We start from the raw sequence: 20359 nt of genomic DNA on the forward strand, positions 1-20359 counted from the left end.
TGCGACTTTAACACCATATTAGCCTTTGTTTCTGTCCTTTTTCTTAGCAGTTGCACTGGTCAGATTTATATTACAATTAGTCTGAACTGTTTCACTCCCACCAAGATTTTGATTAAAATTGACACAAAATTCAGACACAAAATTAAAGTCTTCTCACTCTGCTCACCCAGCTTAATGCTGGATTCTTTCCGCTTTTGAGGTCTGTAATATTTGTTTTTACCATCTTTAATGGTACCAAAATTAATTAACTCGATAGCATGAAGGGGGTAAGCATTGCTTTATCTTGGAGAAAAAAAGGCAAAGTATGTTGTTGGCTTGTTCGGGCAGGTGGTGGTTTAGTTGGTGGGCACATTTGTTGGAATGGTGTGTGAGAATGTTGGGAAACATTGTATGATGTTAGTCTCTTGATGTGGGATGTTGCTGTGGTTGCTAATAAATTACTGCTTGCGGCTACTGGCTACCTCCCGTGTCAGCACTACATTGCTGGTGATGAGGATGGCAGGAGGTGCATAGTGCAGTGTGCTGGAAGATGATTAACATATTTTGAGTGGGAGTGTACAGATGAGGTGCGTCTGGAAAAAACACCAATTCCGGATCTAGTCCATGCTCCAAGGATGGGCTTTCCACGGTGGAGAGCCATGACACCCCACAAGCCCAGTAAGTGTGATGTGGGTGGCGGAGCGCCCCTGGTGAAACTAGTTATGCTGTGGCAGGGACGCAGGACGACAACCTGGCTGCCGAGGGCACAATGAGGACAGTTGGGCCTAGTTGTAAAGGGTAGTAGCCTCATTGGGGCAGCAGCAATTAATTCCCAGCCAATCAGGGGTGGGGTGGGTAGAGAAAGGCCTTAAGCAACCCTGTGTGGAGTATGAGTGACAGCTGGTTCCCAACCAATCGGAAACTCGGCAGGCTTATATTAATTCCTGTGAGGGTGGGGGGAGAGAAGCCATTGTGACTCAACATTCCCAGACCAATGCTACAGGGGTAGCTTTGCCAAACTTCAGCTGCAGTGAAGAAAGAAGGATTGTGTTATTGCATCAACAAAATTCATAGTTACTGGGGAAGAAAACAGTGGTGCACACAAGCGGACATTGTGATATAATCAAGGTGCCTGGTGAATTGCATAAAGCAAGTGAGCAGTACAAACACGTAAACATGAATTATATCTTCGTGCCAACTCACTTGATCTTGCAAGTGCCTGGGGAAATCTCCCGTGAAACGGACTAAGTAGTTCAAGGTGTTCAAGGGCTATTTGGTATTGGTGGCTGGAACATCTCGGTGGAGAAGTAAATGGTTTCGCTGTACAGTTCATTTCTTGGTAAGCACCGAATAGCTTTGCTCGCACGCACCCTATTGGACATGAAGCCTAGTGCCGAGGAAATTGATTTATTTTATTGGGTTTTTATAAGGCAATAGCCAAAAAAAAAGCATCGCCATTCGTAGCGCCTTCAGAGCAAAGGAAAAGGCTTTGTGTGTCCAATCTTTGGCAGGCTCAGGAAACGTTTATTTATTTGTATTTAATTTATTTATTTATTTATATCAGTTCAGTGCAACAGGAATTAAATGGACAGAAGAACTTAATACATTTCACACATACGTAAAACAGTGGGATGGGGAAGAGCAGAATAGATAAAACAAGTGCCAAAACAATAAGGCCAGGCAAGTTTACAAGGCTAGGAAGTCCATATGGCTGACGCTCACGGTTTTGGACCATAGGATTTACTAAAGATGAAGGTATTGAGTCTTCTACGGGAATAGAGGTGGTTCGCCCAGTCTCTGATGGGGACTGGCAGGCTATTCAAGAGGCAGGATCCGCTGCACCCAGCCTTCTGCTTCCCAGTTGTTTTTTTTGTTTTCCTATAGGCTGGAGCAATTCATGATTTGGATTCTGAGTGTCTCCAATACCTGGAAAGCAGGTATTTCTTTTGTTTTACTTTCTGTCTGAGAAGCTTTGTTCCAATAAGCTCTAGGCATAAGACAGAGAACTTTGAGGCCAAAGCATGCCACTCTGACAGGGAGGAAATGCAGGGATAGAAGAGCAGGCATGATACCCTTGGTTTGAGGTCCAATAACAGCCTAGCTGCTTTATTCTCGATCACTTGTAGTTGGTGTGAGGTTATTTGAGTGCCCAGAGAGGGGACTGTTACAGTAGCTAAGGCATGAGAATACCATAGTAAAGGAGCCTCAACTCTTTGGGACATGAGGAGAGAGTGAACGTTTAGATGGAAGTGAAAAGTATTTTTAACTTCATAAATCTGGCTTGGAAAGCACAAATGATTGTATAAGCTGACGATGAGACCGGTCTGGGAGGGAATACAAGGACGGGTAACCATGTGTAGGGTAGGGCAGAGGGCATGGAGTTATCAAAATAGATGATCTGTCAGATCTGTCAAAGCCTTCAGGCAGAGTTCACGTTGTCATATAATCCTTAATCCGGAGCAGGCATCCCAGGATATGATGGTGAACCTGTGCAGATTCCTGAAGACTGAAGGCTATCTTTGTATTATCTGTGTAGGTTTGAAAAATGTGGGCATGCAGGATGATGAGATCACCCACAGGTTTAATGTATGCATTGAAAGGTCAGTGGGATAGTACGTAGTCTTGGCTGACTCTACAGCATTTGTTGATGGACTCAATGTCCATGTAACACACTGTACTTCCTCCTTGCCTACTTTCTCTTCCCATCATTCTAGATTGTGAGGGGAACCAGGATTCCCTGAGTTGGTAATTGAGTGCTTGCGAAGCTGTGAGCCTGCAGCTTTGGAGGGCTGCTTAACCTGTATCAAAAAATAAACTTTTATTTACTTAGTGTGCCTGCATACCGCATTTGGTGATGAGATTAAAGAGCCAATCTGTGCAGCACACCTTCCTGATGCCTCCCAAGGTGTGGCACAGCAGCCAAGTGAGGGAGAACCCCAGTACTGTCCTGCCACATTGCTTTGCCATTACCGGGCCACAGACCCACCCAGGATTTTATTTCACCCTGCATTGGCACGTACATTGCATACCTTACCCCATCACTGTCCTTGAGCATGAAGGTACCCCTGGGGCATTTTACAAAGTTTCATTACGTGAACTGCCAGTGCATCCATGTGCCCCTCCCGCCCCCACCTTAGCCCTACTCTTGTTCGTTGTCAGCCCTGAGGAATAAAGCGAAAGGACCTTGGTACGCATGGCACCACAACTTAGGCGCCTCCTTCCTACTTCTCCTGCTAGTTCAGTATGTGGCACAAAGATCCCAATCATTGTTGCAGCAGCCATTATCAAATCAGCGCCTCCTACTACCAAGAATCCACAATTTACAATCTTTCACTGTGATATTACAGTAAAACATTGCAATACTGAAAGAACAAAATATATTTCCCTATCAAGACGTCATACCCACTATTGAAGCAGGACATTTGTAGGGAGGATCATAGCAATAAAATACAGACTCCATAAGTGGTAATAGTGTAGACTCTTTGAACATGCAATCTCTGACGGCGCACCCCTCATAGTACTTCCTGTCAACCCAGAGGAGAGGGGGTGGGGGGGAGAGACACATCAATCCTTTGGGGGAAATGGAAGAAGTATTGAAAACATTTCTTAAATGCTCTTGACCACATGGAAAGTGCCTACTGCTTAATTACCTCAGTCCAGAAAGATCACGGAAATACCAGGAGATAGCCTTTGACCCCATATTCTGCAACCGATATGAGCAGGAGTGACATGAGCATGTATAAGGTGACACTAAAACATTTGGATAACTATTGCCCAAAACAATTGTTGCCGCCAACGGGTACAGTTTCTATTCACAAAATCAGAGAACAGACAAGCCTGTTGCGGATTATGTATCTGCCCGTTGCAAGCCTGCCTTATCCTGCAAATTCAGGTCTGGGGTAGAGCCAAATTAACTAAGCGGGGATGAAAACAATATCCACACAAATAATCCAATTGTACAGGAATGCCTCTGGTTGTGTGGTGATCCCCCATCCTCAAAGGAAACCATTATGATCTAAATGGTCATCACGCTGAACAATGGCCAAGAGCTGTTGAGGAAAAGACGAAAGTGGACAGTACAGAACAGAACATAAAAGTCAATATAGTGAATAAGAGCAGTGAGACCGCTACTTGGAAAACCAGTGAGACCACAGGAAAGGCGGGAAAAGCAGAAGAACTGGATACCCACCGACTTGGAAAAAGTATTTCTGCTGCAGGAGGCTAGGGTACTTCGCTAAATTCACGTTCTTGTCCAGCATTGAGGCAGAGGTGAGCAAACTGGAAGTAAGGGTCACTTAACATCTGTATGTCAGAGGAACAAAAGTATATCCTGTGTCCAAGAAAATGACAGATTGGCTGATGAATGTGTAACAAGCACTGGAGAACATGCTGAAGAGCCTTTGCATTTAAATTACCCTAGTTGTGTTCTATCAATTGACAGTACACCCACAGTCGTGATAGTTGACAGATGCCCCCATGCGCTATAATAACAAAAGGGAAATGGAAATCTCTCCAGGGGTACAGAATTGCAAAGCAATTTGGGGCCAGAGACCTTGGGCCTCATCGTGACTTCGGCGGTAACCCTTAAATCCGGCGGTAGCGCTATTACCGCCGGATTTAAGGGTCCGCCGAATCAGGGCTTTGGCGGATTTCGCTCCAGCTCTGAGCTGGGGGGAAATCCGCCGAATATTCGCGCTATTACCGCCTGCGGGAAATCCGCTGGCGGTATTAGCGCAAAGATTTCCCATTGAGGCCAATGGGGAATGGGGCATTCCTGAATGGGCTCAGTGGGGAATGGGGACTTACATTACCGCCGAACTCGTGATCCGGCACTATAAGCGCCGGGGAGTTCGGCGGTAGGGCTAATACCGGCCACGCTAATAGCGTTACCGTTACCGCCCAAGTCGTAATGAGGCCCCTTGTATATGTTGGATTTAATGGTTCCAAATTGTAATTTTTGGGCCATTTCCATGCCTCAAAACACATGATTACACGTGCAAAGGTTTGTTGCCGAAAAAGGCATTAACCTTCTTGGTTGGAGAATCCAAGCAGCCCTAAACATAAGACTTGACCCCCAAGATCATGGAGCCAGTACTGAGTCTGACCCCTATCAACAGAACTGTACAAAAGGAGTCTTGAAGGACCCTGAATAATGTGCCGGGCCAAAGGGGACTGGACTGAGAAGTACCGTGGAGTTTCTGCAATTAAATTGGCAAACTGAAGGGATACAGACATTGGTTGATACTCTGAGAAGGAGCCTTACCAATCCCGTACCAATTGGTCACAAAGTCAGAGGAGTACTGCTTATCTTGAGAGATGAAGTTGAAAAGGAGCTTTAGTGACTCTTCCATGAGTGTCCACAAATCCATAAGTTCCTGAGTGGGTAAGCCCTATTTTAGTGGCCATTAAGAAAAATGTCTAAATCTGGATGTGCATGAATTTGAGACATGTAAACAAGAACTTTCTAGTTGATACATTTTTCATACCAGTCATCACTGCGATGTTAAATTGCATGCAAGGAGCAAATCTTTTAGTACCTTAGATCTAGCCATCGCTTACCATCAGATGCCCTTGACAGGATTGAAAACATCTGCCATCATCAAGAACTCCCTTTTGGACTGTAATTCTACTGCTGGATGCCTTTTGGTCTCACGTTGGTTGCATCATTTTTCCAGAGGGTGATGGCATGTGACATACCTATTTAAGGGCATTCCAGGCACATTGATCTAACAAGATAACATTTTGATGTTCAGCAGGGGTGTAAAGAAGCTTAGGAAGGTCTTGGGCATCATTAAAGGCAGGGTCTGATCACTGAGGCAAGTAAATGCAAATTACTTTAGCTCCTTAGAGAGCCAGAAGTGAAAGCATTGCTTCTGATGTCCAGCTGAAGACGCTTGGAGGCTGAGACATTGAAATCTGTTCTCCCTTTCAATTTCATGAGACGGTGCCGCAGTGAGCTGGAGAGGTGGGCATGCTGATTGCCCCAGACCTGGCCACCTAGCACCTGGGCAGCTGTTTATAATGGTGTTGCCAGCACCAATGGGTAATGCAGCATCCCAGGAGACCCTCGGCTCTCCTTATACACCCCTCACATTGCTTGGGCACATAATTCGTGCTTGCAGGCATACGAGTCAATATTGCTGTGGTAAATAACCCTTAATTGGCAATTCATACAGACCATCAGTGTGACGTACTCGAACCCCTACACAAGGAAAACACAGCATGATATGTACCCTGTAGCCAAATAGTATAATAGAAAGGCCCTACCTGTCCATGTGTGTATTACATCTTAACCATTTTGTGTGGCCTACAAGAGGGATTACTGAATCTAGATACTATTAAGTAGAAATTGAAACTGAAGAGTATGATAAAAGAATACAAGATGAAGACTGCACGTATAGGTAAGGCACTGTGATTTTACATCCTTTTACAAGCGCTGTTAGGCCAAGAGAAAAAGGCAGCGCCCATACCTGTCTCATAGAATGTATCTTTTGTTGGTGTCTCATCACCCATGATGGGCAAAACGTTACCAAACTTGTGTGCAGAAAGCGTATCCGAAATAACCTATCAAGAGCTAGAAACGTAAAGATGTGGAGACTACAGCTATGAGGTTTGCTAAATACAAAGTACCTTATGTTTAGCCACTTGAAATGAATTTAAACAGCAATTGAACACTCCTATTTCAATGTAATGTACATATTCTTGTAGTGAATGTTCAAATGTATAGCATTGAATTCCAGCATTTTGGTGAGAGCACTATAAATAAGTACATAATATAAACATTCTATAAGGAGAGCAGTCCTATGCAAAGAAAATTAAATTGTGCTTGTGTAACAGAAGCAAGTCAATAAAGTAGTGAAACAAGACTTTTACCATTAAGAACACCATTGTAACCGACACAGTATGGACAAAAGTATGTCTCTTTATAAACCAAATGACAGCTGCATAGATGATATTCTAACTCCAATACGTGGCTCAGGAATTTATATGAAAACCATGGATTTCATTGTCACAAGGAAATGAAGGCTAGTGAGTCCAGAAAAAAGTAAGGAAATGTTACAATACAAAAACGAAACAAAATATGAGCCAAAGGATCTGAGGCAATTAAAACAAAATTAAGTCAATGAATTGAACAAATTACATCAAGCATTAGACGAAGTACACAAATAACACGGAATCCATGGTATACAGTGTTTATATCGAATCCTGTATATTGAATCCCCATATATCGAATGTTTTATATTGAAAACTTTTATAGTGAATGCATTTAGGGTGGGGTAAAGGGTTAAAAAGAATTGGAAACAGTCGGGATGGGTTTTTAGTGGTGGGAAACGTCGGTTTCACTATAAAGGTATAACCGGAAGCCACTGCAAGAATATCACAATGTTTGAATTTAAATATAAAAAAGTCACATGTTTACGGGGAGGAACATAAACAACTTCAATGTTTACCTCGTACGTTCCCATGAGGTGATGAAACCATGTTCAGTTCAGGAAAGAAAGTCTATCCTGAACAGATACAGAATGAATGTCCTTCAATAAAATGTTGCATGAAAGACACAGATTGGGTTATTAATTGTCCACTTAATAGTTTGAAGCATGAAAGTGTCCTCTAGGAATTGAGCCTTCACAAATGTAGATCAGTGAGCCACTACATGTCACTTAAATGTAGGGAATGTCAACTTTTCATGCTTAACCAACATCTGAATTAAGAAGGCAATTAAATAAGTACAGTGAGATAAAGCAATGTCAATGGCCCTCATTACAACTCCGGCGTTAAGGGTTAACGCCTGATTCTGATTTTAACGCCTGCTTTTAGCAGGCGTTAAAATCCATGGCGCTAACCCGCCATGGTGCTAATTACGCCGCCGTAATTTACGGCGGCGTAATTAGCGCCTTCCCCACTCCCATTATGCCCTATGGGGCAAAAATGGGAAATGGGGATTTACCGCCCCACTCACCTTGGAATGGGGCGGTAAATCCGCCATCCACCATAGTGTAAACGGAGTTTACACCATGGTGGTAAAGTTGGTGCACTTAGCACCAAGGTTGTAATGACCTCCAATCACTTTTGCTCATTCTTTCCCTTAGTATAACAGTGGGTTGCCAGTCGACCCAGAAAGCTTCTCTTTGATCAAGAAGATTTTGTTACACTGGTATGACGAGAATATGATTGAAACTGCATCAGTCATTTGATGTTTGTAGTCCATAACGTGCTTGGTGACTGACCACTTCAAATTCTTGGTTCTTAAGGTTGAAGGGTGTTAATTCCATCTTTACTTGGCTTTACATCTAGATTCTCCAGCATAATATATCCCACAAGGGAACTGTATATTATAGCATAATGTTCAAGTCTGATTTTCTCCCCTATGCGCGTATGAAAAACTAAAACGGGATGAAAACAATATCCACACAAATAATCCAATTGTACGGGAATGCCTAGGGATGTGTGGTGACCCCCACCCTCAAAGGAAACCATTATGATCTAAAAGGTCAAACATGCTGAACAATAGCCAAGATCCACACCTGCAAATAATGCAGTTAAGGCCAGGAAAAGTACCTTTTGGGGAGGTGTGCGGTGCAGGAACAGGAAGCAGGAAGTGTGGGTTTTCTGGGTGGGGTCAGAGATGGAGGACAACCAGCAGCAGGAGTAAGGGAGGAGTTAGGGGCTTGTTGTGGAGTGTTGGAGCAGTTGCGGAATTGGATTAGGGGTTAACGTTTTTCTGCAGTTTGAGTGTATGTGTTTGTGTGTCATGTGAGTAGAAGGCATTAATGTAAGGAGGGGATGTGCAGAGGCTGATACTGGGTGAAAGAAAGGTTTCTGTGTAGTTGATGGGAGGAGTGTAGCAGGAGGTGGAGGTAGGAGTGTAGCAGCAGGCAGAGGGGGAGTGTAGCAGCAGGGCGAGGGAGGAGTGTAGCACCAGCAGGAGGCGTAAAGTAGCAGTGGTTGGAAGAGTGTAGCAGTGGGAGGAGTCAGTCAAATCTGCTTTATTTCGGGTAATTAGCCATAAAAGCACAAGCACAAGCAAAAGCAATACACATGAATATTTCAAGCATTTCTACACTATAAAACTGGTTGAAAATAATGCAAATACATATTTCTAAGATGTATACAGTAAAACAAGCTGAAGGTAAAGTGCATATTTGTGTGACACACCATAGTTATATTTCACAATTCATATTTCTCAAATTGTTCATTTGCAAATACCAGGGAATGGCAATGATGCTACAAACAGTGATAACTTTTGGGTGAAGTGTTGACTCACATGTGACATATGCATCAGTAGCAGACAGGCTCGGACTGGCTGATAGGGCAATAGGCCCATGGCCAAAAACAAAAAAGCAAAATGCTGGTGTGGGCCAGTTTTTTGGGTCAAAGTGGGCCACTTTCTTGGTCATTATGGGCCAGTTTGATGAGTTACTTCACTATGGGGCTACTAGTTTTGACCAGTGTTGCTGAATAAATATTCTTTACAATGCACAATTTGCATCACCCTTGGGTACAAATCAATCAGTGTCACAAAACGAATGAATTGCCATTTGCAACTGTGGGCCACTTTTTCATTCATGCCCGAGACAAATGTATGACCCATCCAACCCTGGTAGAAGATCTTGCACAATATTTTATAAACTTTGCCACCATCCTTCTTTTTCTGAACTCATATCGCAGGCAAACTAGCACAAAGTGATACTCCCTTTCAACTGTAGCTGCACAAGAAGGGCAGGATCTGACCGAGTCATAAATACACCACCTGTGCTCAGGCACAGGAAAAATATGCAATCTAAGATTTAGATATGAAACACTTTTCCTGGTAGGTAGAATGTCATCCAGATATTGTTTGTCTGAAAAGGAAGACTTATGTACAAGATACCCTTCAACACTGGATAATGTGAATGATTTTTCAAATGTACTCTCCAGATGAAATGTTTTAATCTTTTACTTCTCTGTTTCTTTCTTGGGATTACCTTTGATTCCTGAAGCAGGTTACACTTGCTAATAGATTCCAAGATGTACTAATACTTCCCGTCCCCTTTCCTCCATACTATATGGACGTCCCTTGCCAGGCACGGGAGAAAAAAATCTTCTTCCTGTTTATATTTAGAGGCGTGCGGTTACGTGGCCCTGGGAGCATGCACTCCGCTGACTCAGCCCATCAGCGCCACTCCTCAGTCCTCTTTTCCACGACGGGAGTGGGCTGCTTTCCCCAGCTTCAGCAGGTGTTCAGCCTCTGAAGGGCTCTTCCTTCCGTCCGACCCCCACACTCTTTGCCTCCGCTGCCTTGGCCCCGATCATGGCTGGGAGGGTTCTACCACTTGTGACGCGCTTACATCGCACGCTCTGAAGACCAGATTAGCTCAGTGGAGGGAACTCTTTGAACGATTGCCTCCAGAGGACTTGAAGAACTTCATCAAGCACAAGTCTAGGCCCAAGGAAGGGCCACTTTTTTCATCTACACTCCGCAAGGGCGACTCCTTCCAAAAAACGTTCGAGCGGGAGGGACCATTCAGGTTCTAGCACCAGCACAGGTACCGAGGCTGCTTCAGCTACCGGCCGCCAGGCCGAGGTTTCGCTTGATCCTGCCGTTGATGTCGCTGAGGGACCGCAGGGTTCTTTTACCGGGTGTCCACCCGAGGGGCTACGCCCTACTACCAGACAAATGTCTGACGGTGGAGCCTGAATGCAGCACTACTGGCGACGCAGCCAAGGGCACAACGCCTGCCAGGCCCCGTCCTGAGGTGCATGGTCGGCCTCAAGCTCCACGGCCAAGAGTCCTGGAGGAGGCCGGGCCCAGCATGACGAGCACCACGGCGCAGGCACGTGGCATGCAGCCTGACAAAATGGCCTCCACGCCAGACAAGATGGCTGCTCTTCCGATACCACCCCCTTTTGGGGAGCAGGTGGGAGAACAAGTTTCGAGGTGGGACTGGTCTTCTCCAGGTACGTGGCCTACAGCATGTGCTTCTGCATTGCAGGGCAGATACACCCCGCAGCCAGCAAGGCAGAGTATGCCCAGACCTCGGCAACCTCAGGGCCGTACTCCTGCGCCTCCTAGCACCCACCGGGCTGTGAGGACAGGTTTTTTTGAGAAATTCCTCACGCTTATGAGATCCCCTTAGATGGTAACCATCCTTCGGGATGTGATCAGGGACATGTTACCTCCTGCCCTGTCCCACCACCTGCGCCCATAGTCATCCAGTGCCTCAGACCCCTGTGCAGCCTCAGCTGCCTGCGCCGTTCCCCACGGTGCCGGCGCCTCTGCCACCTGCACCCCAGGTAGTTCCATACCAGCCTCCACAGCAGCCTCTGGTCATCACACCTACTATAGCGGCACCCAGTAATCCTCCACCTGTGTCAGACCAGCAGGACACCCTGGTGGACACTGATGAGGAGGAGGACCCCGACACTCCGTTTTTCAGAGAAGGCATTCCATGAACAGCTCTCAGGTCTGGCCGAATACTTGGGGCTTCCACAACCCGAGGTTGAATAACCACAGGCGGGGGTCCTGGCCGAGGCCCTCACTCTGCGCCCTGCGGCTAGAACAGGGATTCCTATGCAGAAGGATGTTGTCGCCTTGGCCAAAAGGGATGGCTTAAACCCCATTTGCTGCAGCCTACCAACCGGTGCCTCGACGCCAAGTACAGGCAATTGGAGGGGGATAAACTCTTGCTGTCGTCACACCCTCAACCTCACTCTTCGTTGACTGCTGGGGCCTCAATCTATTCCAAGCCGCAGTCTTCCTAGCCTACCTCGTCCTTGGCGCTACTGGGCAAGGAGGAGAAGATCTTGGAGGCATATGGAAAGAAGGTCTATTCCAACACCTCACTGCACCTTTGTCAGTCAAATGCAGACGCTATGCTTGCAGTCGTTAAAGGCTTTGGTGGGAAATAGCATTGGAACTTGCGGTGCAGAGTCAGGCGCACTTCAAGGCAGGGCTGGCAGAAGCAAAGATGGTGGCTCAAGACATTATGGAGTCCACTGTGGCACATATAGGCACCTCAGGCTGTGCCATCTGCATCGCCATGGACATGAGAAGGACTGCCTGACTTTGGGCTACTAGGTTCAACCCGGACGTCCAGGAACACATATTAGACCTTCCATTCGAGGGTAGCAACCTTTTTCATTCCACCACTGATGAGGAACTTGATAAGAAGAAAAACAGTTCCCAGACTGAAAAATCCTTATCTATCCTCACAAAGTCCATGCCCAAGACGTACAGCCAGACACACCAGTGTTCCGACAAGGGGTAGGCCTTTGGTGGGTTCCGGGGCTTCCAGGAACAAAGGTCCAGGCAGCTGGACCGCTCTCCAAGTCAGCACTGCTGCAAACAGTACAAAGCTTGGATAAGGGCTTCTTTCAGTCCCCCTCCTCAGCCCCAGCCTCAGAGGGAAAAAATGCATGATGCTCCGGGTCCACGTGTCTCCGGTGGGTGGGGGCAGGCTTGCCATTCACACACATTATTGGTGCGTGAGGTTCGCAGACCCTTGGATCCTATCCAAGGACTACCGCCTACTGGTTCCTCCCTCTCCTCTCTCCTTCCCACGACGACTCTGTTGGTGGAAATTCAATCGCTAGTAGAGAGCCAGGCAGTGGAAGAAGTCCCAGCCTCCCAGCGGGGTATGGGCCTCTACTCCTGGATTTTCACCATACACAAGAAGAACCAGGCTGGCCTGAGAGTTGTGTTGGACTGTTCCACCCTGAACCTTTCCCTCCCTCTTCAAAAGTTCAAGATGGTTACCCCAGCACTTATTGCTGAGACACTGTGCAAGGGGAACTGGATGTGCTCCCTTGATCTGAAGGATGCATAACTGCACGTCCCGATGTGGTAGCCTCATCGGTCCTTCCTGGGGATCATGGGCTTCCATTTCCAATACAAGTTCTACCCTTTGGCCTCAATTCAGCCCCCAGGGTCTTTACCAGGCTCATGAATGCAGTGGCAGCCCTTCTCGGGGCCCAAGGTCCCCATGTCTATCCATACCTAGACGGCTCACCGTAGTGACTAATGTACTCCTAGTCCATAGTCCCCTTTCTTCCATACGTCCCACCATCCTCCCCCTTTATAAAACTGGTGCCATTAGGCAATGGTAATATTGTCGACGCGTCAAAGGTGAGTGAGGAGTGGTGCCGGTGGGTGGAGTCGGGGGAGTGCATGCACCCATGACTGCGCCCTCGCACACCTCTAAATTTAAAGGGGAAGAAGATGTTTTCCGGTGAAAAGGGTTCTGTCTCCCGTCCCTAGCAAAGGACGCCCATGCAGCATGGAGGAAAAGGGACTATGGACTAGGAGTTATGTTAGTCACTACAATGAGTAACTTATAATTTCTTCACATGCCTAAACTACTTCTAGCTACTACCACCTTGCGAATTAATGACATCCCACATTGCTTCTTTATCAAGAGGCAATTCTTTTGTCGATTTAAACCATATCCAATATAAAACTATCTTGAAAGCAATTTGATAGTTTGCAGGGACACCTCGTATTTCCAAATACAATGAGACTGAAGGAGTGCTTAATGGGAGACTACGGGTTTGCTTCAGAAATTTACTTCCAACTTTAGAAAGGTTACATACACTGTGATAACCTTGTATTTCGCTGTCGTAAAATGCAGCAAGGCTGTTCATTGTTAACAATGGTGTACTGCTCCCCGGTTGATGGCTGAGTGAGCATAATGCCCCACTACGACTTTTCAAAATGTGTTCACGTTAGCCTGTTTTGGACATCTAACTAGCATAATTTTGAAAGCAGACCACTAAATAATCAAAACTGCTGACGTGCTTCTGTGGGACAGCTTGAAGAGATGAATTTGATTTATTTTGTCAAAGTGGTGACATATAGACATATAACCCCACGCTTGCTGGAGTGGATAATACGTTTTGTTTCCATACAGAAAGATGATGCCACTTCTAATAGCTTTTGTTGCACTTTTATTTTACCCCATGAGCATGTTTGAAATTATGACAACGTGATCAGCATAGACAAAGATGCCTAGTTTTATTTTGGCAATTGACAGGGCTTCTGCAGTCAAATTTAAACATGCCACTATCCTTCCGATCCTTAAAAAAATTTCACTGGATTGTTCAATGCCCTCCAATTTCTGTCCCCTATCACTTTTCCCCTAACTTTCAAAGCTTTTGGATCATGCTGTTTATTCTCAAGTCTCTTATTTGATTTCCTCTAATCTATTCATCCCTGATTTCAATCCAGTTTCCGTTCCTGTCATTCTACAGAAACCACCCTGCTCTCAGACTGTGACTTACACTTTTCAGCATGCATATTCCAAGCAATCTTGCCTCCTGATTCTGCTTGATCTAGTTAAAGGACATTTGTGCTGCGCACTATCACCACGGGAGTGGTCCCCTGGCGGCTCTGAAAGAGGGAAGGAGGGTGAGTTAGTGGGAGGAGGCTGGAAAAGTGCAAGAGTGCAGTGATATGCTGCTGTTGGCGGCCTCAGCCTGGTGGGTGCGCTAGACCATTCTCTTCTCTCCTTCACTCAGGTTCTCTGCAACTGTCCTAAATCCGTTCCAGAGCTACGTATCTGATTGCACCTACTCTGTTTCCTGGGCTGGTAAATCTTCCTCCACTCTCCGTTTCCACCACAGTGTTCCCCAAGATTCTGTCTTTGGTCCTCTATTTTTCTCTATCTCTCCACCTCCTCCCTGTTGCCGCCATTATTTCTTCTTTTGGTCTGTGCCACCACTTCTACGCTGATGACACATGTTTTTCTGTCTTTCTCAGCCTTCACCTCCTCCATTCACGCTACTCTGACCTCCTGCCCATCCAATGCTGGATGGCTGATCCCTATCTCAATTCTTCTAAGACTGAAGTTTTTTTTTTTCCCTGCTTCAACCATTTCTCCCCCTTTGCCTCCTGCTTCAGTGTCTTTTCCTCCATCTTCCCTTTCTGGCTGTCCTTCTGCCCGCAACCTTGGTGTTCACTTAGACTCCTCTCTTTCATTTGCTCTCCATATCGCCACTCTCTCTCGTGCCTGCAGGTTTCATCTTTTTAATATTCAGAACGCACAAACATATCTTCCAATTCATGCGACCCAAGGTCCTTATCGCCTCTTATTTATTTCCAGGCTCTTTTACTGCTCCTCTCTTCTCTTCATCTCCCTATCACTCATTTTAATGCCTTAATATCTATCTATAATTCACTTTTTTGTCTTCTGTGTTCACTCTCCCCTTAAGATTGCATTGCCTCTGTTATTTCTTCCCTCTGTTGGTTGCCTTTTCACTCTCTTCTTACATTCAACTTTCTCAGCATAGTCTTTAAGTCCCTTCACAGCCTTACCCCCAGACCCGCCCACCCCACACCTTTCTTCCCTGATTTCATTTTATTCTCCACCTCGCTCTGTTCGTCCTCCGTCTCTATTCCTCTTAATTGTGCCTCGCCCCCCCTTGTGCCCAGGACCGCTTTCTCTCTTGGCCCCTTTACATTGGAACTCACTCCCGCTCTCTCTCTGGTCTTAAAGACCATCTGCTTGGTTTTTAATATTGTGTCTACATGTCATTTTACACCTAATTTTGTATTGTTTTTTAAATAATGATTTTCAGCGCTTTGATGTGAAGCGCTTTATAAATTAAATTCAAGTTTAAGAGTCCGACTGCTAGTTATACATATGTAAAAATAGCACTGGGGACAAAATGCACCCCGCCCTAATCTCACTTGTGATGGGAAATCTTTTAGTAGTCACGTCTACCCACCCCGGTACCCCGCCCGCCCCTGTCTGTAGTGAACGGCAGCAGGTTTATCTTTATATAGTCTGCGAATAGGATTTAAAATTTCTATTTGTACTTTCAAACTTTCCAGAACAATTTATAAAATATTACGACTAACTCGGTTGAAGGCTGTATTCAAATTTATAAAAGCAACATATAACGTTTCACTTTTTAAAATAACGCACTTACTTAAAACTCTGAACAATAAAATAGCCCGATCGATCATGCTCCTGGCTTTTCTAAAACGTGCCCCTATTTCAGCGCAAATTGAATTTTCCTCCCCTCAGCCTTCCTTCCACGTATCTCAGCAAAATGCTGCCATAGACCTTGCAAAGACTATCAGCTAGAGATGCTGGCCGAGAGCTGCATGGCGCAGTCTGTCACCTTTGTTAAAGATTGGGACTAGTTCTGCTTCTTTCCAATCCAACTATTTGGAACGTCATTTAATGTATTCATTCTATTGAACAAAACAGTTAAAAACCGGGACCCAAACCCCTTGCCTGATCGCTGTGCCAATAAAGCGGAGTACCTCCCATTCCGTGGCAGTTATCTATACTTCAAACATAAGGCACTATACTATCAACATTTTCGGGCACGTAGAGTTTGCTAAAATTATTGTACCATGCATCCATAGATGTTGAAGTCTCTATTCAAGGCCAATATATTGAGCTGACCCGTATATTTCAAAATTAAATTCGGTCCTTATTTAGCGCTTCATGCTGGATTGCGTCCTATAAGAGCAGGTCCATTAATCAGATCGGTGCTGCTGACGCAGTCTTGTTTCCAAGACCAGCGCGTTGCCCCCGAGCTATCCTCCCTCCGGGCCATTTGGCGATTACCTCCAAAACCTCTAAGGGCCATTGCCGTCAGTAGCACACCTGGGAGCCTTCCTGTTTCTCTTTTCACCCTCTGGCTTTTTACGGCTAATCCATTGCGTGTAGCTTCATCGCAGCGTTACTATTTGATGTTTGTCTGTTTCGGTTTCCAGTGCCCTTTGGAGAGCTCCCTTTGCCGCCTGGCGTTTATTATCGAACCAAGAGTCCTTTGCGTGGGCCGATTGTGTAACATCTTTGGCGGGTTTAGTGACACATTCAGCAGTTGTGATGGCTAGCTCTTGGTATAATGTTTCTGGTTCCTCAGGATTACAAGAGGCTGACACCAGTAGAATGGGAAGAACAATATATGTAACAATGCTATTATAAACCCCTATCGGCCATCCAGCCTCTCAGCTGCCACGCTACTATGCAAGTCTATGCAAAAAGCACAGTTAGCCAGCTCTTTCTGCGCAGTACTAGGAGCAATATCCCATAAGCGTGCAGCAGGGCAGAGTGGGGTCATGATAATTCGGAGCCACTGCAGAATTAGAAGTGATTCCATACGGTGCAAGTCGACCACCGAAGCGAGGATGCGTGTGGCTTGAGTGCTCCCGCTTTGTTTATAGACGCCGAATATGTATGCAACATTGCAGCAGCCACGAGTAGAGGCTGCTAAACGATTACATTGATGCCGGAGTCTGTGTCGTGAAAGAAGTGGAAACACTTCGGTGCTTTGTAATCCAATGTACGCTCGTCAACAATATCGTGTTTCTTAGTTCCTTTCGTCACCATTAGTGGTAAATCAGGTAAAGTTGTGCGTTTGCCAATGTGTAAACACTTGTGTATACGCGCATTATAAATGCCATATATCATAGCATATCATTGGGGGGGGGGGATTTGAGTCAGGCTCACGGTTCCCCGAACCATCAAGATGAAAGTGTTGTATGAAAACCTAATTGGAGCAAAACAATGTTTAACGTATTAGTTTGTCCGCTGTCAGTGACATTTCTTCTTGCATAACCTTTTAGGGTGTCCGACAAACCCAAGTTGGCGATGATGCGTGAAGGCTTGAAGCTTTTCATCACACACTTTCTTCTGAAGAACGCTCGTGCTCAGAAAAGCGCCGAAGAAGCCAGTTTACTTCAGGAGAGAGCTGCTCTGGCCTCCTCGGCTCTGCAGGCCAAGGACTCCAGGCTGAAACTCTAGCTTTCGATGCACATCTTTACAATCACGAACAGTATTTTACATGTTTTAATCCTTTTTGCTTTGTAAATACATGTACACATTTTCTGTCACCTGTCAATGACTGTAAAATAAGTGACACTGAAGGAGTTGTGTGTCTGTGAATATTGTAAACGCCTGTTTATGTAACGCTCGCTAAAATATGTAAAAATACAATTGTAGAAATTACAGTTTACTATCATTTGTAGGAGCAGGCGATTCTAAAAGTGTCCAGAAGATGGCACTCTATGTATTAAAAAAAAAAGTACGTGTTTTCCTTCCCCACTGAGTATGAACATTTTCTGTTTTTAATACTATTTTTCTTCCGCAGCCGGCTAGTCTGATGCTTTTTGCATGCGTATTACTTACGTGTCCCTGTGGTTTGTTGTAAGTAGTCACGGGGCATTACAAGTGTATCCGTTTTGCGGACTGAAACGCTAAGAATAGCACTTTCCGTCCTTCTTTTGTTCGGCAATCACCTTTGACAGCATGGGAATTCGCTGGGCTCTTGCTACACGTCTGTTCATGCGTTGCGGGTACGTAACAGAACCTGCCATTTGTTTAAACAAAAAAACAGTGACTGGTCCAATATTTGGAATGATTTGTGAGGCAATGATTGAGGTGCATTGGGTAGTAACTTGTTTGTGAACCTTTGTATCCGAACGCAATGAAGGGGTAGTTTCTTGGTGCGCAGGGGTAGCTACACCATAGGCCTGATGCGCGCCCTTATCTTGCAGTCAGCAGCTGGTGGGCTCACTTCTTGTATAGCTCAGTCTTTCGCTGCGGGGTCTCTTGGCCAGGTGGCATATCGATTGAGGATCTGATGGTCGAGATGAGGGGTCTTGGCTGTACCTGCGTAGACGGGGGATGATAACAGCGTCGCCGGCCTCACCCTGAAAGTCACTCGGAGAAGATCTCCAAGAGCCTTCAGAAGGCTGCCACTAAAAAGGTGCAGTGTTAGGCCTTCGATGGGGGCTGCCAATCACCATTCCGAGCAGAGAATTCTCTCAGGGAGACAGGATGCTGGTCATCATCCGCCATACCTCACCTGCTTCTTCCCAAGTGACCTCTTGGCTTGCACGTGCTCTGCGGCTGCCACCAGACAGTGAGGCGGAGACCCGCTTTCCCAAGATCAGTAGCCATGCCAACTTCATGATATTTGGCCACATCCATATTCTCATATTATACTTCATAGGACGTCCTTTCTCCAGATTCACTCGTCCGTATGCTTGGACATCCAGATGTAATCGGGTGCAATACTCCCTCCCAAAACCAGACGCAGCACAGGAGCTGCAGAGTTCCCCTCTGTACCATCATGTCCTCCCCGAGGAGTCGGGGGCAGAAGGAGAAGACGTACCTGGGCCCCACTTGTGGATGTAGACGTAGGAGGGGTTGCCGAAGGCTAAGGAGGCCATTACTGTTAGCACTCAGAGCAGTGAAAGGACAGGGGCGGAAAGTACAGGCCGCAGGGGGCCAGTGAGAGACTAGCAGAAGTTATTCACCAAAAAACAGGTCAGAGTGTTAGATATTGTGTGCAACCCACTAGACTGCTTTGAAACTCGTGACCTGGGGGGTTCCCCTATGCAACCCAAGGGATTCCCACTAACACCCGATGGAGAAATCAAGATTTGGATACCAGCAGGGCAAGTTAACCCCAGAGAGACACCAAAAGAGTGCAGTTTGCGAGGGTGGACATGCTGGGACTTAGCCCAAACCCAGATGGACATCAAGGCTTTTCAAGCCTCGAGACACCAGGGGCCCACAACAGCTAAGGCAGATGAGACTAACAGAAAGCATAGCCTACCCAGAGATTGCGAGCTTGAGTTCAAGGGTGCTTTGAGGCAAGACCACCTCCACAGGCTCAGCGCACTGAAGGAGAAGAGGAGCACAGAGATGCTTTGAGGACTGGAAATGGCTGAGGTGTTTCTATAGGCTGAATGCCCAGAGCTTCATAGAGAGAACCTGGGACTGCTGGCTGGCAGCGAGAGGGGCACTTTGGAACCAGAAGGTGGTCTAGGCACTATAACCCTGGCTAGATTACAAATAGCGAGCTGTGCAGTGTGATTGGGGCAAAGAAGCAGCTTTGTGCTATAAACTTTAGACCGTGTTTGTGCTGAAGATAAGTGCTGGGTGCTATATCCCTGGGACACTGTAGAGTATGTACCAGTAGCCCAGTAGGGAGAATTGAAAGCAAAAAAGAGGCTGTTTGTGATAAAGAAGCGTTCTGGGCGCTATATCTCTGGGACTGTAAAGAGTAGTAATCCAGAGGGAAACCAGTATCCCTATTGACAAGAAAAGAGAGAGAAACATTTCACTTTGTCATCCTGACCGCTTTTGCATAGATTGTTAAAGAAGTGCAACATCCTTTTCTGCTTGAGAAATATCCTAGGTCATTGATTTAAATCTCCCTCTTAATTGTAAGGATTGAAAAGCCTACTAAGCGCCATCCATCAAGTACCGATTGGCGATTTATAGATCCTAGGAGTTCTGTGATTTCTATGTACCAACATCCCTGACACTTTCTAATTTTGACTATTCCTGACACCTTTTATTTAGATAATTCCAAGACAGGAACACCTATTTTTCATTGTAAATAGGGCCCCACTATGCATTTTTTTTTTTTGCAA

The 20359-nt window shown here is 45.8% G+C and overlaps 1 protein-coding gene across 1 annotated transcript in view; it reads left to right on the top strand.

Moving 5' to 3' along the window:
* Positions 1 to 18013, top strand: part of NOM1 (nucleolar protein with MIF4G domain 1) — a 789380-nt gene extending 771367 nt beyond the window's left edge. Inside the window, exon 11 of the mRNA XM_069647968.1 lies at positions 17540 to 18013. Coding sequence (XP_069504069.1) covers positions 17540 to 17717 — 178 coding nt within the window. The 3' untranslated portion in view covers positions 17718 to 18013. The remainder of the gene's footprint in view (positions 1 to 17539) is intronic.
* Positions 18014 to 20359: the final 2346 nt, after the last annotated feature.

Source organism: Ambystoma mexicanum, chromosome 2q (genome assembly GCF_040938575.1).
Source record: "Ambystoma mexicanum isolate Mex_15411 chromosome 2q, UKY_AmexF1_1, whole genome shotgun sequence".
In the NCBI taxonomy this organism is placed as follows: domain Eukaryota; kingdom Metazoa; phylum Chordata; class Amphibia; order Caudata; family Ambystomatidae; genus Ambystoma; species Ambystoma mexicanum.